Source organism: Salmo trutta, chromosome 5, assembly GCF_901001165.1.
Source record: "Salmo trutta chromosome 5, fSalTru1.1, whole genome shotgun sequence".
Taxonomy (NCBI): domain Eukaryota; kingdom Metazoa; phylum Chordata; class Actinopteri; order Salmoniformes; family Salmonidae; genus Salmo; species Salmo trutta.
Window position 1 is genome coordinate 60,361,606 of NC_042961.1, and position 20,085 is coordinate 60,381,690.

Here is a 20,085-nt window from a genome sequence, read left to right on the forward strand (position 1 = left end):
ACTAAACATCCCGTTCCAAAACTAAACATCCCGTTCCAAACTAAACATCCCATTCCAAACTAAACATCCCATTCCAAACTAAACATCCCATTCTGAACCGTTCCAAACTAAACATCCCATTCCAAACTAAATATCCCATTCCAAACCGTTCCAAGCTAAACATCCCATTCCAAACTAAACGTCCCGTTCCAAACTATATATCCCTTTCCAAACTAAACATCCCATTCCAAAATAAACATCCCATTCCAAACTAAATATCCCATTCCAAACGAAACATCCCATTCCAAACTAAACATCCCATTCCAAACCGTTCCAAACTAAACATCCCATTCCAAACCGTTCCAAACTAAACATCCCGTTCCAAACTAAACATCCCATTCCAAACTAAACATCCCATTCTAACCCGTTCCAAACTAAACATCCCATTCTAACCCATTCCAAACTAAACATCCCGTTCCAAACTAAACATCCCATTCCAAACTAAACATCCCATTCCAAACTAAACATCCCATTCTAACCCATTCCAAACTAAACATCCCATTCCAAACTAAACATCCCATTCCAACCCATTCCAAACTAAACATCCCATTCTAACCCATTCCAAACTAAACATCCCATTCCAAACTAAACATCCCATTCCAAACCGTTCCAAACTAAACATCCCATTCCAAACTAAACATCCCGTTCCAAACTAAACATCCCATTCCAACCCATTTCAAACTAAACATCCCATTCCAACCCATTCCAAACTAAACATCCCATTCCAAACCGTTCCAAACTAAACATCCCATTCCAAACTAAACATCCCGTTCCAAACTAAACATCCCATTCCAACCCATTTCAAACTAAACATCCCATTCTAAATCAAACCATCCCTCTGTTCTAATCTATTAGTTATTCATCCTAAACATTTCAATCGTCATGAATTAATCTTTAAAATGCCCCTACTCCCCTTAACCTTTGAAACTAAAGTGAATTTTTGTTTTTTTCTCTTCTCCCTGGTGTGGTTTTATGCTACCGGGCGTTCTGTACTGATACACAAGCCTCTATGTTCTGGAATAGGAATGGGTTCTGGAATAGGAATGGGTTCTGGAATAGGAATGTCAACGTGTGTGCTTGTGGAAGATAGTACTGTGCTTAGTGGTGTTGCTAGCTGTTAAACTAACATTGTAGCCTATTAGCCGTTAGCTCCGAAGACTAAACTTGTGTTGATTTTTCTTGAGGAGTCCGTATGAGGGAGAGGGTCAGGATGAGGAAAGCAGGTGAGACTTAAACCAACCATCAATCAATCAATCAATCAATCAATCAGACCTAATCAGTAGATCTCGGAGGGATAGATATGATTGGATTAAAGGGTGATTTGGTAAATTTATTCGATAATTGGTTGACAAACCTTAGTTTTAACCAATCAGGGATGAAGTTTCTGAATGTTAGCGAATGGGAGGGTGTGTGTGTGACATAGGCATGTACATGCATGGTTAGAGGGGTATGTGTGTGTGTGTGTGTGTGTGTGTGTGTGTCAGGGCTATTTAAGTCATATTGGGTGTTGTCCTTACCTTATCCCCCTGTTTCTCCTAATCATCTCATCCCTCACTCTGTTTCTCTCTTTCTCCCCTTCTCCAACCCCCCTACTCCCTCTCTCTCCTCCTCTCTGCCCCCCCCCTGCCTCTCCTCTCCCCCCTCTGCCACTCCTGTCTCCCCCTGCCCCTCCTCTCCCTCTTGCTTTCATCCCTCCACTCTCTCCTCCTATAGGTCGATGCTGAGCAGCACCGTCGACAAATCAGAGAAGAGCGGCGTCCTAGGCTCCTCCCATAGCGGCAGCGGAGACGAGAACAAGGATAACTCCTCCCCTGTTTCCGGTACCGCCACCCCGCCACCGAAGGACCCGTCGACCAAACCGCGTTCCCTCCGGTTCACCTGGTCCATGAAGACCACGTCCTCGTTGGATCCCGGGGAGATGATGAGAGAGATCCGGAAGGTTCTAGAATCCAACAGCTGTGAGTACGAGCTGCGGGAGCGCTACATGCTGCTGTGCATCTTCGGGAACCCTTCCCGCGACGACTTCGTCCAATGGGAGATGGAGGTGTGCAAGCTGCCCCGCCTCTCACTGAACGGCGTGCGCTTCAAAAGGATCTCCGGGACGTCGATCGCGTTCAAGAACATCGCGTCGAAGATCGCTAACGAGCTCAAACTGTGAGACGGAGAGAGAGATGGAGAGATGAGGGGTTTTACACATGTGGATGGAGGAATGGAGAGAAGGATTCTGCACTGAGAGTAGTGCAGGGTAGGTGGGAGGGGTTCAGTGTTTGAGAAGCTAATGGGTGGAGAGAGAGAGAACGCTCTCTGTTCTTCTGGGGGGAGGGGGGGGGGTTCTGTCTAGTTTTTTCCCTCTGTTGAGGTTTGTGTTTTAGAACCTCGCTGGGTTCTCTAGCTGGGGTTCTCGTCTTCTAGATCCACTGCATGTTGGTTCTGCCGCTCTCTCTTTTCACCTGGTGGTTGTACACACTCTGCCTCTCTCTCGCTGCCCCACACACACTGTACTGTACTGAGGGGAGGCCTAAGTCTGAACACACCTTCATACCTGCTCCGAGGCTCTTCTCCTGTCGGTTCTACTTAAATGGGTTCTAGACTGGGTTACACTCAGAGTTCTAAAGAGAACAGAGCGGACTGACTTGATGCTGGAAATAAACTAACTCAACGCTGGAACGGTTCTCCTGGGTTCTACTGTTCTCTGACCCAAATGGACCCCCCCCGGGAACCTGAACTGTAGAACACACACACAGGCCTTTGGTGGAAGGACACACTTTCTGCCGTTTGATGTGAGGGGAGACAGACAAACACACCAAACTGGACCCATAATGACTGCTGTCTGTTTTGAATCCAAACACACAGGCTCCTCCCCCCGCCCTGTCCCTCAACCCTCACTCTTTATTATTTCAACAGGGGTAACATCATCCCCCTTTCGTCCAGTCACAGGCCAATAGACTTGATTCTCCATTGGACGACGACACTGTTTTTATTTTCTTCATTCTGGTTGTTGGTTTTCAAGGTCAAAGGTACACTGGAAAAAGGGGAATTTCCTTTCTTTATAGAAGACAAATGGAAAAATGTAGTTGTTCTTGTTGCTGTTTTATTATGACAAACTGGTTTAATGATCAATGGGGTTGTATCACGTTTCTTTCTGTACAGAGAGAGAACACACAGCAGCCATCTTTCTACTCCCCATCTCTACTTCCTGTCCCCTCCCTCCCATCTCACCTTCCTGTCCCCTCCCTCCCATCTCACCTCCCTGTCCCCCTCCCTCCCATCTCACCTTCCTGTCCCCCTCCCTCCCATCTCACCTTCCTGCCCCTCCCTCCCATCTCTACTTCCTGCCCCTCCCTCCCATCTCTACTTCCTGTCCCCTCCCTCCCATCTCTACTTCCTGCCCCCTCCCTCCCATCTCACCTCCCTGCCCCCTCCCTCCCATCTCACCTCCCTGCCCCCTCCCTCCCATCTCACCTCCCTGCCCATCTCACCTCCCTGCCCCCTCCCTCCCATCTCACCTCCCTGCCCCCTCCCTCCCATCTCACCTCCCTGCCCATCTCACCTCCCTCCCATCTCACCTCCCTGCCCCCTCCCTCCCATCTCTTCTTCCTGCCCCCTCCCTCCCATCTCTTCTTCCTGCCCCCTCCCTCCCATCTCTTCTTCCTGCCCCCTCCCTCCCATCTCTACTTCCTGCCCCCTCCCTCCCATCTCTACTTCCTGTCCCCCTCCCTCCCATCTCTTCTTCCTGCCCCCTCCCTCCCATCTCTTCTTCCTGCCCCCTCCCTCCCATCTCTACTTCCTGCCCCCTCCCTCCCATCTCTACTTCCTGCCCCCTCCCTCCCATCTCTACTTCCTGCCCCCTCCCTCCCATCTCTACTTCCTGCCCCCTCCCTCCCATCTCTACTTCCTGCCCCCTCCCTCCCATCTCTACTTCCTGCCCCCTCCCTCCCATCTCTTCTTCCTGCCCCCTCCCTCCCATCTTCTTCCTGCCCCCTCCCTCCCATCTCTTCTTCCTGCCCCCTCCCTCCCATCTCTCCTTCCTGCCCCCTCCCTCCCATCTCTTCTTCCTGCCCCCTCCCTCCCATCTCTTCTTCCTGCCCCCTCCCTCCCATCTCTTCTTCCTGCCCCCTCCCTCCCATCTCTACTTCCTGCCCCCTCCCTCCCATCTCTACTTCCTGCCCCCTCCCTCCCATCTCTTCTTCCTGCCCCCTCCCTCCCATCTCTCCTTCCTGCCCCCTCCCTCCCATCTCTTCTTCCTGCCCCCTCCCTCCCATCTCTCCTTCCTGCCCCCTCCCTCCCATCTCTCCTTCCTGCCCCCTCCCTCCCATCTCTCCTTCCTGCCCCCTCCCTCCCATCTCTCCTTCCTTCCTCCCATCTCTCCTTCCTTCCTCCCATCTCTCCCCAAGGAGTAGCATGTTCAGCCTTTTATCAACCAGTATTTAATTTTAAAATTCTATGTATTCAGATCTCTGAACAAATGATTTTAGAACTTCTTGTTGATTATTTTAGGTTTTTTTTTATTACTTTGTTTGGGTTAAAGAATGCCTCATCTGAGCTCCCCCCACCTTGTGTATCCCTTCACCCCCACAGGACCCCACCTTAGCTGGGCATCTATCTGACTGGTGTCAACAGGGCGGGTGATGAAGACTACTGCTCGTTCACTTTGAGGTCGATTATTTTCTGTAGGATGGTTGGGTTTTTATAATGTAAACGTGTTGTAGGATCAGGCCAAACGTTGTGTCACTGTGCCTGCCTTGTGACTGACTGTATTCTTGTCATCAGCGGCATTGATTCTATTTAGCAGGAGCTCTCTCTCTCCCTCCTTTCTCTGCCAGTGGAAAAGTGTGAGGGAGGGAGGAGGGGTTTGGGAGTAATCTCTAGCCAAATGAAAGTGGCCTGCTTGGGGACGGTGTTCCTGAGCAAAACGCCTCAGTTCTTTGTTTAAAAAGTCATTCTATTTGTTCTGTTAAATCATTGTTTTAAGGTGCTGGGAAAATGTAGTCTTCTTTACTATTGCTGTTATTACTATATTTCAGTGTTGATTTATTTTGTTTTACATTTTTTGCTGTAATTTGAGTCAGACATTTTAACCAGTATTTGGTTGGTTGGGAGAGATGGGAGTCGACTCCAAATGTATTTGTTTTTGTGCAAAGAAATTATGAAAAGTAATAAAAAGCTGGCTGCATTTAGGCCAGTGACAAAAGTGTGTATTTAACAAATGTAATTCAGTGGAAACAATATGGTTGTAATTTTGTTTTATTCCAAAAGAAAATATCCTGAAAACAATAACAAGCAAATCCAGTCTCAAACTTCATGAACATTACCTGTTGCAGGCTGGTTTGCTAAACACAGTCAAGTCATTTGTAGTCGGCCAAAGTATTTGAATCTATGTCCCAAATGGCTCCCTAACTCCTTATGGGTCCTCTGGTCAAAAGTAGTGCACTATGTAGGGAATAGGGTGCCAGACGTATCACGAAAGATTTGCGTTATAGCTCGATTTGAAATTTAAAAACGCAACGCTGCATATTCAGAAATTACTTTTATTTTTTTTCCAATTGGTAGTTAGTCTTGTCTCATCGCTGCAACTCCCGTACGGACTCGGGAGAGGCAAAGGTCTAGAGCCGTGCGTCCTCCGAAACACAACCCAACCAAGCCGCACTGCTTCTTGACACAATGCCCATCCAACCCGGAAGCCAGCCGTACCAAAGTGTCGGAGGAAACACCGTACACCTAGCGAGCGTGTCGGCGGGCACTGCGCCCGGCCCACCACAGGAGTCACTAGTGCGCGATGAGACAAGAACATCCCTGCCGGCCAAACCCTCCCCTAACCCGGACGACGCTGGGCCAATTGTGCGCCGCCCCATGGACCGCCCCGTCGCGGCCGGCTGCGACAGAGCCTGGACTTGAGCCAATCTCTAGTAGCACTGCGATGCAGTGCCTTGCGCCACTCAGGAGGCCTCAGAAATGACTTTTTAATGCGGATCTTCCCTCCATACGGCTTGAATCCAGCCCTACGAGTATTTCAGCTTCACACTTTGTTCTCAGACGACACCTGTGAACTGTACAGTATGTAGCACACAACTGTAACCAGAGCTAAATACAGCTGCCATTTGAGACTCAGTATTTTTTTGTGCTTTTAATCAAAAACAGGTCTATCTTCCATATCCACACTAGCATGCTACTTAGAATGGAGAAATGCATGGGCCTTGGATTACAAATTGCATCCTATTCCCTTTATAGTGTACTACATTGGACCAGGATCTATAGGGATTTGGTCAAAATGGGCTCCGATCCAAAGTAAGTGCACTATATAGGAATGTCTACCTACTTAGAGATCATAAGACCAACAATACGTGGATCTGGTAGAAGAGGGATGTCTTCCTGATTCCCCCGTGGAATCATTACTTCATCACCTTGTAGTGTGGAACTGGAACCTGGGTGTGTTTTGCCAGAGTTCGTTCTGTTGTTGCCATGGAGACTGTGTGTGTGGGGGGGTTCTGTTGTCATGGCATCCATCACCACAATCCAGTGTATCTTTTCCTTGAGGGTTTTGGTATTCTGAAAGTTCTGTTCTTTGGGGAGAAGGGTTGGGTGAAATACAGGGTCACCGTTGCCGTGGGTAACCAGTCACATCTGTGCTGGTTGCTATGGAGACAGCCGTGAGGCATGTGTGGGCATGTCCTTCTATTTTCTGCTGAGAGGGAGGGAGGGAGGGGGGGGGGGGGGGGGGGGGGCGACAGAAGGATGGATGACCCAAGCCTCAGATGGAAGTATGGTTGTGTGAGTCAGAACTGAATGGAGTGATACATAGAGGGGACTTAACCAGAGGCTTCTGAACTCAACTAACTACTGCATTCTGATTTCTATTGTTCCACCATAATGGACAAACACTCCCACTAGCAGCACAATCTACCCGTCTGAGTATACAAGAGTCGTCGTCGTCCCCCCCCCCCCTAAATATACAAGAGTCGTCTCCTTTCTGTCAGTGAGAGTTGGTTTGCTCTACTTTAAGCCCTACCAATGAGGGAGGCTGCCCAGAGCAAGCAGCAGGAGGAGAGGAGTGGAGGTTGTTTCCTAGTTCCCTACGGAGACTAGAGCTCCCCTGTTGGCCCGGGGCCGCGACTGCAGGACGGATCAACGGAGGAGGGGGATGATTGTGGGGGGTTCGGGTCTGGAAAGGTCGGGTCTGGAGCGGGGGGGGCTGCCGGAGGAGGCTGGGGGGGGCGGAGGGGGGAGCCGGACGCAGTAAGGGGGGAGGCTGGGAGAGGGAAGGAGGAGGGGTGTGGTTGTTGGATGAGGGGGGAGGAGAGGGGGAGTTGGCGTCACCGCCGGGGGGAGTAACGTCTTCTAGCTTTATCTAGAGGAGAAGAGGGAGATGGGGGGGGGGGGGGAGTTAGGTCAGCAACAGACTTCTCAAACTTTTACCAAAACAGAAACCCTCCCTCCAATCCTCACCTCTTCCTCCTCATCTGCTCCTCCCCTCTCTTCGTTCCTACTACGACTCCCACAAGGCCCCTGTGTGGAGGCTACGTCTTGTTCCGCCTGCCACTCTTTGACGACCTCGTCCAGATTGAATCGCCGTCGGTAACTAACGAAGAAGGAGCTCACCTGGGCCAGAGTTTTGTTGCCGATTACCTCGGCAACCACCGCAAAGTCCTTACCATAGCGACGGATAGCTGAGGAGAGGAAGGAGAACAGGGTGTTTAAAGAAAAAGATATGTTTTAGATCACAACACTGAAATGATCAAACTGTTTCTTCTGTGAGTTATATTTTCCAGAATACGAGAAGTTTGCTGTGTTAAAGAAAATGATTGACTTGTATTTTGGGGGGGTGTTAACTCACCCTGCACAGCCAGCAGCTGTTCCTCAGTGGACCAACGAGAGTTCATCTTGGGAGCTGGCTGGAGAGAGAGGAGGAAGAGTTAGTTTATAACCTAGACAACCAGGTGAGGGGAGTTCCTAACTAATCCATTACGACCTGGACAACCAGGTGAGGGGAGTTCCTAACTAATCCATTATGACCTGGACAACCAGGTGAGGGGAGTTCCTAACTAATCCATTATGACCTGGACAACCAGGTGAGGGGAGTTCCTAACTAATCCATTATGACTTGGACAACCAGGTGAGGGGAGTTCCTAACTAATCCATTATAACAACCAGGTGAGGGGAGTTCCTAACTAATCCATTACGACCTGGACAACCAGGTGAGGGGAGTTCCTAACTAATCCATTATGACCTGGACAACCAGGTGAGGGGAGTTCCTAACTAATCCATTATAACCTAGACAACCAGGTGAGGGGAGTTCCTAACTAATCCATTATGACCTGGACAACCAGGTGAGGGGAGTTCCTAACTAATCCATTATAACAACCAGGTGAGGGGAGTTCCTAACTAATCCATTATAACAACCAGGTGAGGGGAGTTCCTAACTAATCCATTATAACAACCAGGTGAGGGGAGTTCCTAACTAATCCATTATAACAACCAGGTGAGGGGAGTTCCTAACTAATCCATTATAACCTAGACAACCAGGTGAGGGGAGTTCCTAACTAATCCATTATGACCTGGACAACCAGGTGAGGGGAGTTCCTAACTAATCCATTATAACAACCAGGTGAGGGGAGTTCCTAACTAATCCATTATAACAACCAGGTGAGGGGAGTTCCTAACTAATCCATTATAACAACCAGGTGAGGGGAGTTCCTAACTAATCCATTATAACAACCAGGTGAGGGGAGTTCCTAACTAATCCATTATAACAACCAGGTGAGGGGAGTTCCTAACTAATCCATTATGACCTGGACAACCAGGTGAGGGGAGTTCCTAACTAATCCATTATAACAACCAGGTGAGGGGAGTTCCTAACTAATCCATTATGACCTGGACAACCAGGTGAGGGGAGTTCCTAACTGATCCATTATGACCTGGACAACCAGGTGAGGGGAGTTCCTAACTAATCCATTATAACAACCAGGTGAGGGGAGTTCCTAACTAATCCATTATAACAACCAGGTGAGGGGAGTTCCTAACTAATCCATTATAACAACCAGGTGAGGGGAGTTCCTAACTAATCCATTATAACAACCAGGTGAGGGGAGTTCCTAACTAATCCATTATAACAACCAGGTGAGGGGAGTTCCTAACTAATCCATTATAACAACCAGGTGAGGGGAGTTCCTAACTAATCCATTATAACAACCAGGTGAGGGGAGTTCCTAACTAATCCATTATAACAACCAGGTGAGGGGAGTTCCTAACTAATCCATTATGACCTGGACAACCAGGTGAGGGGAGTTCCTAACTAATCCATTATAACAACCAGGTGAGGGGAGTTCCTAACTAATCCATTATGACCTGGACAACCAGGTGAGGGGAGTTCCTAACTAATCCATTATAACCTGGACAACCAGGTGAGGGGAGTTCCTAACTAATCCATTATGACCTAGACAACCAGGTGAGGGGAGTTCCTAACTAATCCATTATGACCTAGACAACCTGGTGAGGGGAGTTCCTAACTAATCCATTATAACAACCAGGTGAGGGGAGTTCCTAACTAATTCATTATAACAACCAGGTGAGGGGAGTTCCTAACTAATCCATTATAACAACCAGGTGAGGGGAGTTCCTAACTAATCCATTATGACCTGGACAACCAGGTGAGGGGAGTTCCTAACTAATCCATTATAACAACCAGGTGAGGGGAGTTCCTAACTAATCCATTATGACCTAGACAACCAGGTGAGGGGAGTTCCTAACTAATCCATTATGACCTAGACAACCAGGTGAGGGGAGTTCCTAACTAATCCATTATAACAACCAGGTGAGGGGAGTTCCTAACTAATTCATTATAACAACCAGGTGAGGGGAGTTCCTAACTAATCCATTATAACAACCAGGTGAGGGGAGTTCCTAACTAATCCATTATGACCTGGACAACCAGGTGAGGGGAGTTCCTAACTAATTCGTGGCCTCTTAACTGATGAGAGTGTAGATCAGGGGGCTGCATTCTGTCTTCAACGAGGTTCGGAGAGCCGTACTGAAAATGTGTTTTATTTCTTTGCCGTCAAAATTTTACAAAAATCGCCCAATATTCATCGATTTTCGATGCTCCCCGACTGTCAAGTGATTATTAGAGCTGAACAGTCAAGAACATGTTGGAATGTAGGCCCATTATATATAGTACCAGTCACCTGGAAATGCATTCCAGGTAACTACCTCATGAAGCTGGTTGAGAGAATGCCAAGAGTGTGCAAAGCTGTCTTCAAAGCAAAGGGTGGCTACTTTGAAGAATCGAAAATCTATTTTGGTTACTACATGATTCCATATGTGTTATTTCACAGTTTTGATGTCTTGACTATTATTCTACAATGTAGAAAATAGTAAAAATAATGAATAACACTTAGGTGTGTCCAAACTTTTGACTGGTACTATATATCAATTCAAATGTATTTATAAAGCCCTTCTGATATCTCAAAGTGCTGTACAGAAACCCAGCCTAAAACCCCAAACAACAAGCAATGCTTGTACACCTGCATATATAACATTTTACCCCCTTTTTCGTGATATCCAATTGGTAGTTACAATCTTGTCTCATCGCTGCAACTCCACAACGGGCTCGGGAGAGGCGACGGTCAAGAGTCGCGTGTCCTCCTGAAACAACATGATCCATCTGGCCGCGCTACTTAACACCCGCTCGCTGAAGCCAGCCGCGCCAATATGTCGGAGGAAACACCATTCAACTGACAACTGAAGTCAGCTTGTAGGCGCCCAGCCCACCACAAGGAGTCGCTAGAGCGCAATAAGCTAAGGAAAGCCACCTAGCCAAACCCTCCCCTAACCCGGACGACAACACTGGGACAATTGTGCGCCGACCTATGGGACTCCCGGTCACGGTCATCTGTGACACAGTCTGGGATCCCATTATAATTTATACACCGTTTTGATTAAAAAAAATATGTAAAAACGTTTTATATTTTTTACTCTAATCACCCACGGGCCGTATGTTTGACACCACTAGTATAGATGAAGGAACTTTAGCCTATTGAGACACACCCCTGGTGTAGAGAAGACCTACTTGGGTATCTCCGGAAGACAGGAAGAGGAAGTTAAAGAAGGAAATGTATGTACCCCTGTAGGACGCAGGTTGTCGATGCCCTCGTCTAGACAGTGTTTCATACTACTGTTGTTCTGCTTAATACTCTGGACCTGAGACAGACAAGAGAGAGAGACACAGGGAGAATCTTTTACTCTATAAGTGATATGTGTCTGCATGTGTGTGTGTGTGTGTGTGTGTGTGTATGGTGTGTGTGTGTGTGTGTGTATGGTCTGTGTATACCCGTCTCTTGAGTGACACCAGGTGTGTGTCTAGCTGTCTGCCAGAACCATGTTGGTGATTGGCTGACACAGCCATGATGTCCTCGGGGTTCAGATGCATGCCTTTACAGAGGAGAGAGGAGTGTGTTAATACACACACACAGAGAGGGAGGGAACATAACTTATGTGTTATACATCATCACGATACTCGATTCCAAAACGATACTCGATACCGTCACGATTTTATTGGCAACTACAAGGAGATATTATACTGATTTAACAACTAGAAGATTCAATCTCTTCTTTTATAAAAGTGTGCACAGTCTCTAAGTAATGAGGTCATGCATGAGGCAGAATGTGGCTATGGAATCTAGTGGAAACCAGACGGGACGCAAGGGAGAAAAAGTAGGGAATTCGTTTTTGGTGGTGAGGGAGACTAAGTGAATTAACAACGGGTTTTTAATTTTGTTGCAGACAATCGGCATTGAAATCATCTTATTTTCCGTTATGGTTTGCTTATTATCACAAAGTACTAGGTAAGTGAATTGATGTGAATTACAAAGCCATATTGAGTTGGCAAGGGAACAACCATGTCTTTTTTGATCAGTGGTTCTCAAGAGGTCAAGACCCTTGAGGATTTAAAGACTCATACTTCTCGAGCAAGTTCAAGAATTGTCTTCAGGAAAGGGTTGCGTCCTACATTTATGAGCACAAGGATCTCACTCGAGAAAGCTGCATTTGTTTTTGATGACACATAAAATGACCTTCACAAACAAAGCACCCCGTAGTTATCCTTATTCAAAAAGAAATCCAGAGAAGTCACCTCCTTACTGAGAGGTTTCAGTCCAATTCTACAGAGCCCAAAGATAAAAATTGGCAGAATTTTTTTTTTTTCCGTATCCACTCTCCAGCCCATTAGGTCTCTGGTTGGGACCGGGAACACTCCAGCCCATTAGGTCTCTGGTTGGGACTGGGAACACTCCAGCCCATTAGGTCTCTGGTTGGGACTGGGAACACTCCAGCCCATTAGGTCTCTGGTTGGGACTGGGAACACTCCAGCCCATTAGGTCTCTGGTTGGGACTGGGAACACTCCAGCCCATTAGCTCTCTGGTTGGGACCGGTGTATCTCCTAAACAAGACTTTAGATCAGATGTGTATGAAACCTTTATTTCAGATGGGTTTGTGTGTCTGCAGAGTAGCGATGCTGTTGAGCAGCCGGTGAAGATACTGCGAGACACCGGGGCGGTCCAATCCTTCATTTTGGATGGTGTTCTCCCTTTGACGCGTCAGCAACTGGTTACAGCGTGTTAGTACGAGGAGCGGAGATGAGTTGCATGAAGTTCCTTTGTATAATGTGGAACTCAAATCTGATCTTATTTCTGGTTTCGTCGTAGTGAGGCCTAGCCTACCAGTGAAGGGGGGGGGGGGTCTCATACATTTTTTGAAGGGAAGGTCGTGCCAAATCCTGTCGTTTGTAAGGAACCTGATTGGTTTTCAGAAAAGTACCCTAGTGTTTCTACAGTGTGCCGTTACACGTGCTCCGTCTAAGAAAGTTGCCGGGAGCAAGTCTGGTGTTGAGGATGTCAGCGATCCCACCATGGTTGATCTGTCTGAGACGTTTATGAGTGATCATGATTTTGGTGAACCTCCTAAGTTGGGCCTTCCGAGTGGCGCAGCGGTCTAGGCCACTGCATCGCAGTGCTAGAGGCTCACTACAGACCCTGGTTTGATCCCAGGCTATGTCGCAGCCGGCCATGACCAGGAGACCCATGAGGCGGCGCACAAGTCCCATCACGCTCTAGCAACTCCTTGTGGCGGACCGGGTGCATGCACGCTGACTGCGGTTGCAAGATGTACAGTGTTTCCTCCGACACATTGGTGCTGCTTGCTTCCGGGGTTAACTTCTTTGGGATAGGGGTCGGTATTTTGACGTCCGGATGAAAAGCGTGCCCAAAGTAAACTGCCTGCTACTCAGGCCCAGGAGCTAGGATATGCACTCTAAAGTTTCTAAAACTGTTAAAATAATGTCTGTGAGTATAACAGAACTGAAATGGCAAGCAAAACCCCGAGGACAAACCATCCCCCCCTGACTTTTGTGTCGCACCTGCCTGGTTGAAATAGGATTTGTCATGCATTTGTATGCGGGGTGCTGTCCTCAGATAATCGCATGGTTTGCTTTCGCCTTAAAGCCTATTTGACACCTTGGCTGGATTAACAAGAAGTACATTTTTTTTTCAAGAATGTTAAATATTTGAATGTAGTATTTTTGAATTTCGCGCTCTGCAATTTCCCCCGGATGTTGGCCAGGTGGGACGCTACCGTCCCACGTATCCATAAGAAGTTAAGCGAACAGTGCGGCTTGGCGGAGATGTGTTTCCGAGAACGCGTGGCTCTAGACCTTTGCCTCTCCTGAGTCCATACGGGAGTTGCAGCGATGGGACAAGACTAACTACCAATTAGCTATTGCAAAATCGGGAGGTGAGTGATTTTGTAGGACCGCTGAAGACCGACAGGTTGACACTTTAATGTCCAGGAAATAGCAAATGGCTGAACAGAGTAATGACGTTTCCCTCTTTTTGCTGAGATACGTCCAGAGGAGGAGTTTGATGAAGTTCGTGTGGGTTACTTTTGACCGAGATGGCATTCTGATGAGGAGATGACGTTCTCATACCACTTCCTGGCAAGACAATTGGCCTAATGTATCTCAAATTTCTGTTCCAGTTACGCTTCGACAAGAGATACTGAGGTTGGGTCATGATGGTAGTATGGCAGGCCATCTTTGGGTCAACAAGACGTGTGACCGTATCTTGCGTAACTTCCTCTGACCTGGTCTGAAACAGGATGTTGTGGCTCACTGTAAATCCTGTGGCGTTTGCCAGCAGACAGGTAAACTGAACCAAGCTGTACCGGTTGCACCTTTGCAGCCTATTCCTGCTTTTGACTAACCTTTCAGCAGGATTCTGGTGGACTTTTTTGGTGCTTTGCCCAGAGCGAAGAGCGGTAACCAGTTTCTCTTAACCCCGGTGGGGTTCTTTTCAACGTTTCTGACTTCAGCAGGTAGTGCAGGCGGACCAAGGTTTGAGTTTCATGTCAAGGGTCTTCCAGCAAGTACTGCAACGGTTGGGTGTAGCAAGTTGTCCCTCTGGTGCCTACCGCCCAGAGGCTCTTGGGAGATTTCATCAGACTTTGAGGTCTATGTTGAGAGCTTACTGCTTTGAGTTGGATGGGTCCCTCTTGTGCTGTTTGCAGTGCGGGAATCTCTCGGTTTTAATCCAAACGGGCTTGTGTTTGGACATCAAGTCAGCAGAACAAACCTGGCTGTGTCATGTCAACATGTTGAAACCGTACTTCAACCGCTACGATCGGGCGGCGATGTCGGTGAAAACCGGTAGTGATGTTCTGCCTGTAGTGTCACCGTTGACTATAGTCTTCCTCAAGAGCACGAGGAAGGCCCAATACACCCTGTACAGGTTGAGTAACTCAGAGATTCTAGAAAACGATGTCTTTTTGGCACCATTGTCTCCCTACTTTTAGAATATCAGGGTTTACGTTCAGATGTGCCAACTCAGACAAATGTACTAGAGCACAACATTGACGTTGGGGCCTCGATCCAACAACATGCCTAATCGACCGAACCCTGAAAAGAGAGAGAAGTTCCACAATGAGGTGGTAACTTTCCTCACGAGAGGAAAGTTACTATGGATGTTGCAGGAGTTTCCCCTTGAAATCAGACATGTCTGTGGTAAGGACAACTTGGTTGCTGATTGTCTTTCAGTCAATAAGTTTGGTGTTTTGTGTTTAGCTAGTGGGTAGCTCTGGCTCACAATTTATTTTGACTGTACGTTTTGCGTTATAGAAGCATACGTGAGTTTTTCCAAAACTTCTGAGTTTAAAAGCAAACTATGTCCAAAAAACTAAAAAAGATTGTATTTTTCAAACAAAAAACAAAGCCTTTCACATTTAAAAACTAAATAAAAAAAGGTGTTTTTTCTATCTGGCATTTAATTATTGACAGCCAAGACACCATGTTTATATTGGAGACGGCAGTACATTTAAGCTGATTATGTTGTGAGATAGTTTCTTCCTGTTGGTGATGAGCAAACTTGTCCAACAAAAATATAGGAGGAAGATGTTACAGGTTTTGGTTTTTCCAGTTATGTTTTGAGGGTGTACTTTAGCACGTACAGGGCTGCACCGATTGGTGTCACCTCGTTAGTCAGTATGTGTTACACCTGTGTTGGTTGTCCATCTCGTTAGTGAGAAGGTGTTTCACCTGTGCTGGCCCAGTGCTCCAGTTGTCTTGGTAGATGTGGAAGGTTAACGCCTTTTAGTTGGTGCTCCAAATTTAGATTTCTAGACAAACATTCCTTTATCTGATCTTCCCTGTTTTTGTTTTAGCGCCACTATTGGTTTGCTTCGGGTTTTTCTTCTTCTTGGGAAATTTAGTGGCTCTCATGGTGGGTGTCTTAGGTTCCAGTTGTTGTTGCTAGTCAACTTTCAGTGGACACCCCCTAAAACCCCACTTATTTCGTTTGGTTGTTGTCAGTGACTCTTTGTTAGTTCTCCCTTCTGTTTGAGTGACATTTGGGGTTTTCTTGCTGGGGAACGTGACAAAAGCTTCAGCTGTAAGCTAGCAAGGAAAGTTAGCCTACAAAGCTAGCTGGAAGCTACCTGCATTGTAACGTTTTTCCGGGGCTGCGCTGACAGACTTCAGCCTCTCAATCACGCGAGACATTTGACAGAAGTTTGAGTTCTGAACGTAACAAAAATTCCACTAACAAACGTTTGTTTTTAAATCGAAAAAGTTTCGGTATACCATGCGCACACACATCTGGATAAAGAAACCCAGTGTGTATAAGGTACCTTTAGGTGGTCTCCGACGAGCTCTCAGGGGGTGGTGGCGGTACTGAGCCCCAACAGACTCCTTCCTCTGTGGGTTAGACCGGCCTGGCGCTCCCCTCTCTCCTCCAGAACCACTGGAGCTCTGCTGCTTCACTGTCTGGGGAGAGGGATGGTCAGTACACAGACATTTAACCTTTTATTTAACTAGGCAAGTCAGTTAAGAACAAATTCTTATTTACAATGACGGCCTACCCCAGCCAAACCCTCTTGTGCGCCGCCCTATGGAACTCCCGATAACGGCAGGTTGTGATACAGCCCGGAATCGAACCGGGGTCTGTAGTGACGCCTCTAGCACTGAGATGGAGAAGAGTAACACTTCATTCTGCTCACCTCTTTCTTGGTGTCGATCTCAAAGTCGCTGTCGCTGCCCGGGTCTCCCTCTATCTCATCATTACTGAGGAAGGGATGGATGGAGAGAGAAGGGATGGAGGGAGAGAGGAGAATAAGTGACAGAGCGTTTAATTTTGTACTTTCTTAATTTCAATCTCTACCCTTTTAAATCTCACTACCCCCCCACTTCCTTGTCTGTTTCTGACCAGTCTTCTAGCCTGTCTACCCCCCCACCATCTCTCCTTTGTCCCCGTCTCCCTCCCATTCCTCCCCACTTCCTTGTCTCTTTCTGACCAGTCTTACAGCCTGTCTGTCCCCCCCTCCCCCACAATCTTATTTCAATTGAAGGGCTTTATTGGCATGGGAAACATATGTTAACATTGCCTAAGCAAGTGAAGTAGATAAATAAACAAAAATTAACATTAATCACAAGTTCCAAAAGAATAAAGACATTTCAAATGTCATTATGTGCAAATAGTTAAAGTACAAAAGGGAAAATAAATCAACATAAATATGGGTTGTATTTACAATGGTGTATGTTCATCACTGTTTGCCCTTTTCTTGTGGCAACAGGTCACACATCTTGCTGCTGTGATGTCAAACTGTGGTATTTCACCCAGTAGATATGGGAGTTTATCAAAATTGGATTTGTTTTCATTCTTTCTGGGTCTGTGTAATCTGAGGGAAATATGTGTATCTAATATGGTCATACATTTGGCAGGTTAAGAAGTGCAGCTCAGTTTCCAGCTCATTTTGTGGGCAGTGTGCACATAGATGGTCTTCTCGAGAGCCAGGTCTGCCTTTGGTGGCCTTTCTCAATAGCAAGGCTACGCTCACTGAGTCTGTACATAGTCAAAGCTTTCCTTAAGTTTGAGTCAGTCACAGTGGTCAGGTATTCTGCCACTGTGTACTCTCTGTTTAGGGCCAAATAGCATTCCAGTTTGCTCAGTTTTTTTGTTAATTTTTTCCAATGTATCAAGTAATTATCTTTTTGTTTTCTCATGATTTGGTTGGGTCTAATTGGGTTGCTGACCTGGAGCTCTGTGGGGTCTGTTTGTGTTTGTGATCAGAGCCCCAGGACCAGCTTGCTTAGGGGACTCTTCTCCAGGTGCATCTGTCTGTAGGTGATGGCTTTGTTATGGAATCGCTTCCTTTTAGGTGGTTGTAGAATTTAACGGCTCTTTTCTGGATTTTGATAATTACCGGGTATCGGCTTAATTCTGCTCTGCATTTGGTGTTTCACGCTGTACACTGAGGATATTTTAGCAGAATTCTGCATGCAGTGTCTCAATTTGGTGTTTGTCCCATTTTGTGAATTCTTGGTTGGTGAGCGGACCCCAGACCTTACAAGCATAAAGGGCAATGGGTTCTATAACTGATTCAAGTATTTTAGCCAGATCCAAATTGGTATTTTAAACCTTTATTTAACTAGACAAGTCAGATAACAAACCAGGCCAATCGAGCGCCGCCCTTTTAAAAAAAATATATTTTATTTTATTTCACCTTTATTTAACCAGGTAGGCCAGTTGAGAACAAGTTCTCATTTACAACTGCAACCTGGCCAAGATAAAGCAAAGCAGTGCGACAAAACACAACAGAGTTACACATGGGATAAACAAAAGTACAGTCAATAACAATAGAAAAATATATATACAGTGTGCAAATGGAGTACAGAGGTAAGGCAATAAATACGCCATAGTTGAAGTAATTACACTGGAGTGATATGTGGATGTGCAAGTAGAAATACTGGTGTGAAAAAGAGCAGAAAAACAAATATAGGGATGAGGTAGGTAGATTGGATGGGCTATTTACACATGGGCTGTGTACAGCTGCAGCGATCTGTGAGCTGCTCTGACAGCTGATGCTTAAAGTTAGTGAGGGAGATATAAGTCTCCAACTTCAGCGATTTTTGCAATTCGTTCCAGTCATTGGCAGCAGAGAACTGGAAGGAAAGGCGGCCTAAGGAAGTGTTGGCTTTGGGGATGACCAGTGAAATATACCTGCTGGAGTGCGTGCTACGGGTGGGTGTTGCTATGGTGACCAGTGAGCTGAGATAAGGCGGAGCTTTACCTAGCAAAGACTTATAGATGACCTGGAGCCAGTGGGTTTGGCGACGAGTATGAAGCGAGGGCCAACCAACGAGAGCGTACAGGTCGCCGTGGTGGGTAGTATATGGGGCTTTGGGGACAAAACGGATGGCACTGTGATAGACTGCATCCAATTTGTTGAGTAGAGTGTTGGAGGCTATTTTATAGATGACATCGCCGAAGTTAAGGATAGTCAGTTACGAGGGTATGTTTAGCAGCATGAGTGAAGGATGCTTTGTTGCGAAATAGGAAGCCGATTCTAGATTTAACTTTGGATTGGAGATGCTTAATGTGAGCCTGGAAGGAGAGTTTACAGTCTAGCCAGACACCTAGGTATTTGTAGTTGTCCACATATTCTAAGTCAGAACCATCCAGAGTAGTGATGCTAGTCGGGTGGGCAGCTGCGGGCAGCGATCGGTTGAAGAGCATGCATTTAGTTTTACTAGCATTTAAGAGCAGTTGGAGGCCACGGGAAGGAGTGTTGTGTGGCGTTGAAGTATGAGGTTTGTTAACACAGTGTCCAAAGACGGGCCAGAAGTATACAGAATGGTGTCGTCTGCGTAGAGGTGGATCAGAGACTCACCAGCAGCAAGAGCGACATCATTGATGTATACAGAGAAAAGAGTCGGCCCAAGAATTGAACCCTGTGGCACCCCCATAGAGACTGCCAGAGGTCCGGACAACAGGCCCTCCGATTTGACACACTGAACTCTGTCTGAGAAGTAGTTAGTGAACCAGGCGAGGCAATCATTTGAGAAACCAAGGCTGTTGAGTCGGCCGATAAGAATATGGTGATTGACAGAGTCGAAAGCCTTGGCCAGGTCGATGAAGACGGCTGCACAGTACTGTCTTTTATCGATGGCGGTTATGATATCGTTTAGGACCTTGAGCGTGGCTGAGGTGCACCCATGACCAGCTCGGAAACCAGATTGCATAGCAGAGAAGGTACGGTGGGATTCGAAATGGTCGGTGATCTGTTTGTTCACTTGGCTTTCCAAGACTTTATTTAGAAAGGCAGGGTAGGATAGATATAGGTCTATAACAGTTTGGGTCTAGAGTGTCTCCCCCTTTGAAGAGGGGGATGACCGCGGCCACTTTCCAATCTTTCGGAATCTCAGACGATACGAAAGAGAGGTTGAACAGACTGGTAATAGGGGTTGCAACAATTGCGGCGGATAATTTTAGAAAGAGAGGGTCCAGATTGTCTAGCCCAGCTGATTTGTAGGGGTCCAGCTTTTGCAGCTCTTTCAGAACATCAGCTGTCTGGATTTGGGTGACTGAGAAGCGGGCGGGGGGGCTTGGGCCAGTTGCTGCGGGGGGTTCAGAGCTGTTGGCCGGGGTAGCCATGTGGAAAGCATGGCCAGCCATAGAGAAATGCTTATTGAAATTCTCGATTATCGTGGATTTATCAGTGGTGACAGTGTT

General features: G+C 46.9%; 4 protein-coding genes across 11 annotated transcripts in view; 2 read left to right on the forward strand and 2 right to left on the reverse strand.

The window, feature by feature from the left end:
- mark2b (MAP/microtubule affinity-regulating kinase 2b) overlaps positions 1 to 3,108 on the forward strand; it is a 51,007-nt gene extending 47,899 nt beyond the window's left edge. Inside the window, exons 13-14 of one of the 3 annotated variants that reach the window (XM_029754567.1) lie at positions 1,227 to 1,262; positions 1,753 to 3,108. In XM_029754567.1, coding sequence (XP_029610427.1) covers positions 1,227 to 1,262; positions 1,753 to 2,197 — 481 coding nt within the window. In that variant the 3' untranslated portion in view covers positions 2,198 to 3,108. Of the gene's footprint in view, positions 1 to 1,223; positions 1,263 to 1,752 lie in introns of all 3 variants that reach the window. The other 2 variants (XM_029754569.1, XM_029754568.1) reach the window with 2 other exon arrangements.
- The window catches only part of LOC115194677 (zinc finger protein 37-like), a 1,069,572-nt gene that overhangs the window by 353,667 nt on the left and 695,820 nt on the right, over positions 1 to 20,085 (reverse strand). The gene's annotated exons all lie outside the window — the stretch shown is intronic.
- Positions 1 to 20,085, forward strand: part of LOC115194676 (gastrula zinc finger protein XlCGF26.1-like) — a 900,659-nt gene that overhangs the window by 245,447 nt on the left and 635,127 nt on the right. The window lies entirely within an intron of this gene.
- rcor2 (REST corepressor 2) overlaps positions 6,765 to 20,085 on the reverse strand; it is a 39,509-nt gene continuing 26,188 nt past the window's right edge. For all 6 annotated transcript variants that reach the window (XM_029754577.1, XM_029754575.1, XM_029754578.1 and 3 more), the window contains 7 exons: positions 16,574 to 16,637; positions 16,205 to 16,340; positions 11,363 to 11,463; positions 11,155 to 11,232; positions 7,871 to 7,928; positions 7,483 to 7,703; positions 6,765 to 7,384 (listed from right to left, as the gene is read on the reverse strand). In XM_029754577.1, the coding sequence (XP_029610437.1) occupies positions 7,010 to 7,384; positions 7,483 to 7,703; positions 7,871 to 7,928; positions 11,155 to 11,232; positions 11,363 to 11,463; positions 16,205 to 16,340; positions 16,574 to 16,637 (1,033 nt within the window). In that variant the 3' untranslated portion in view covers positions 6,765 to 7,009. The remainder of the gene's footprint in view (positions 7,385 to 7,482; positions 7,704 to 7,870; positions 7,929 to 11,154; positions 11,233 to 11,362; positions 11,464 to 16,204; positions 16,341 to 16,573; positions 16,638 to 20,085) is intronic.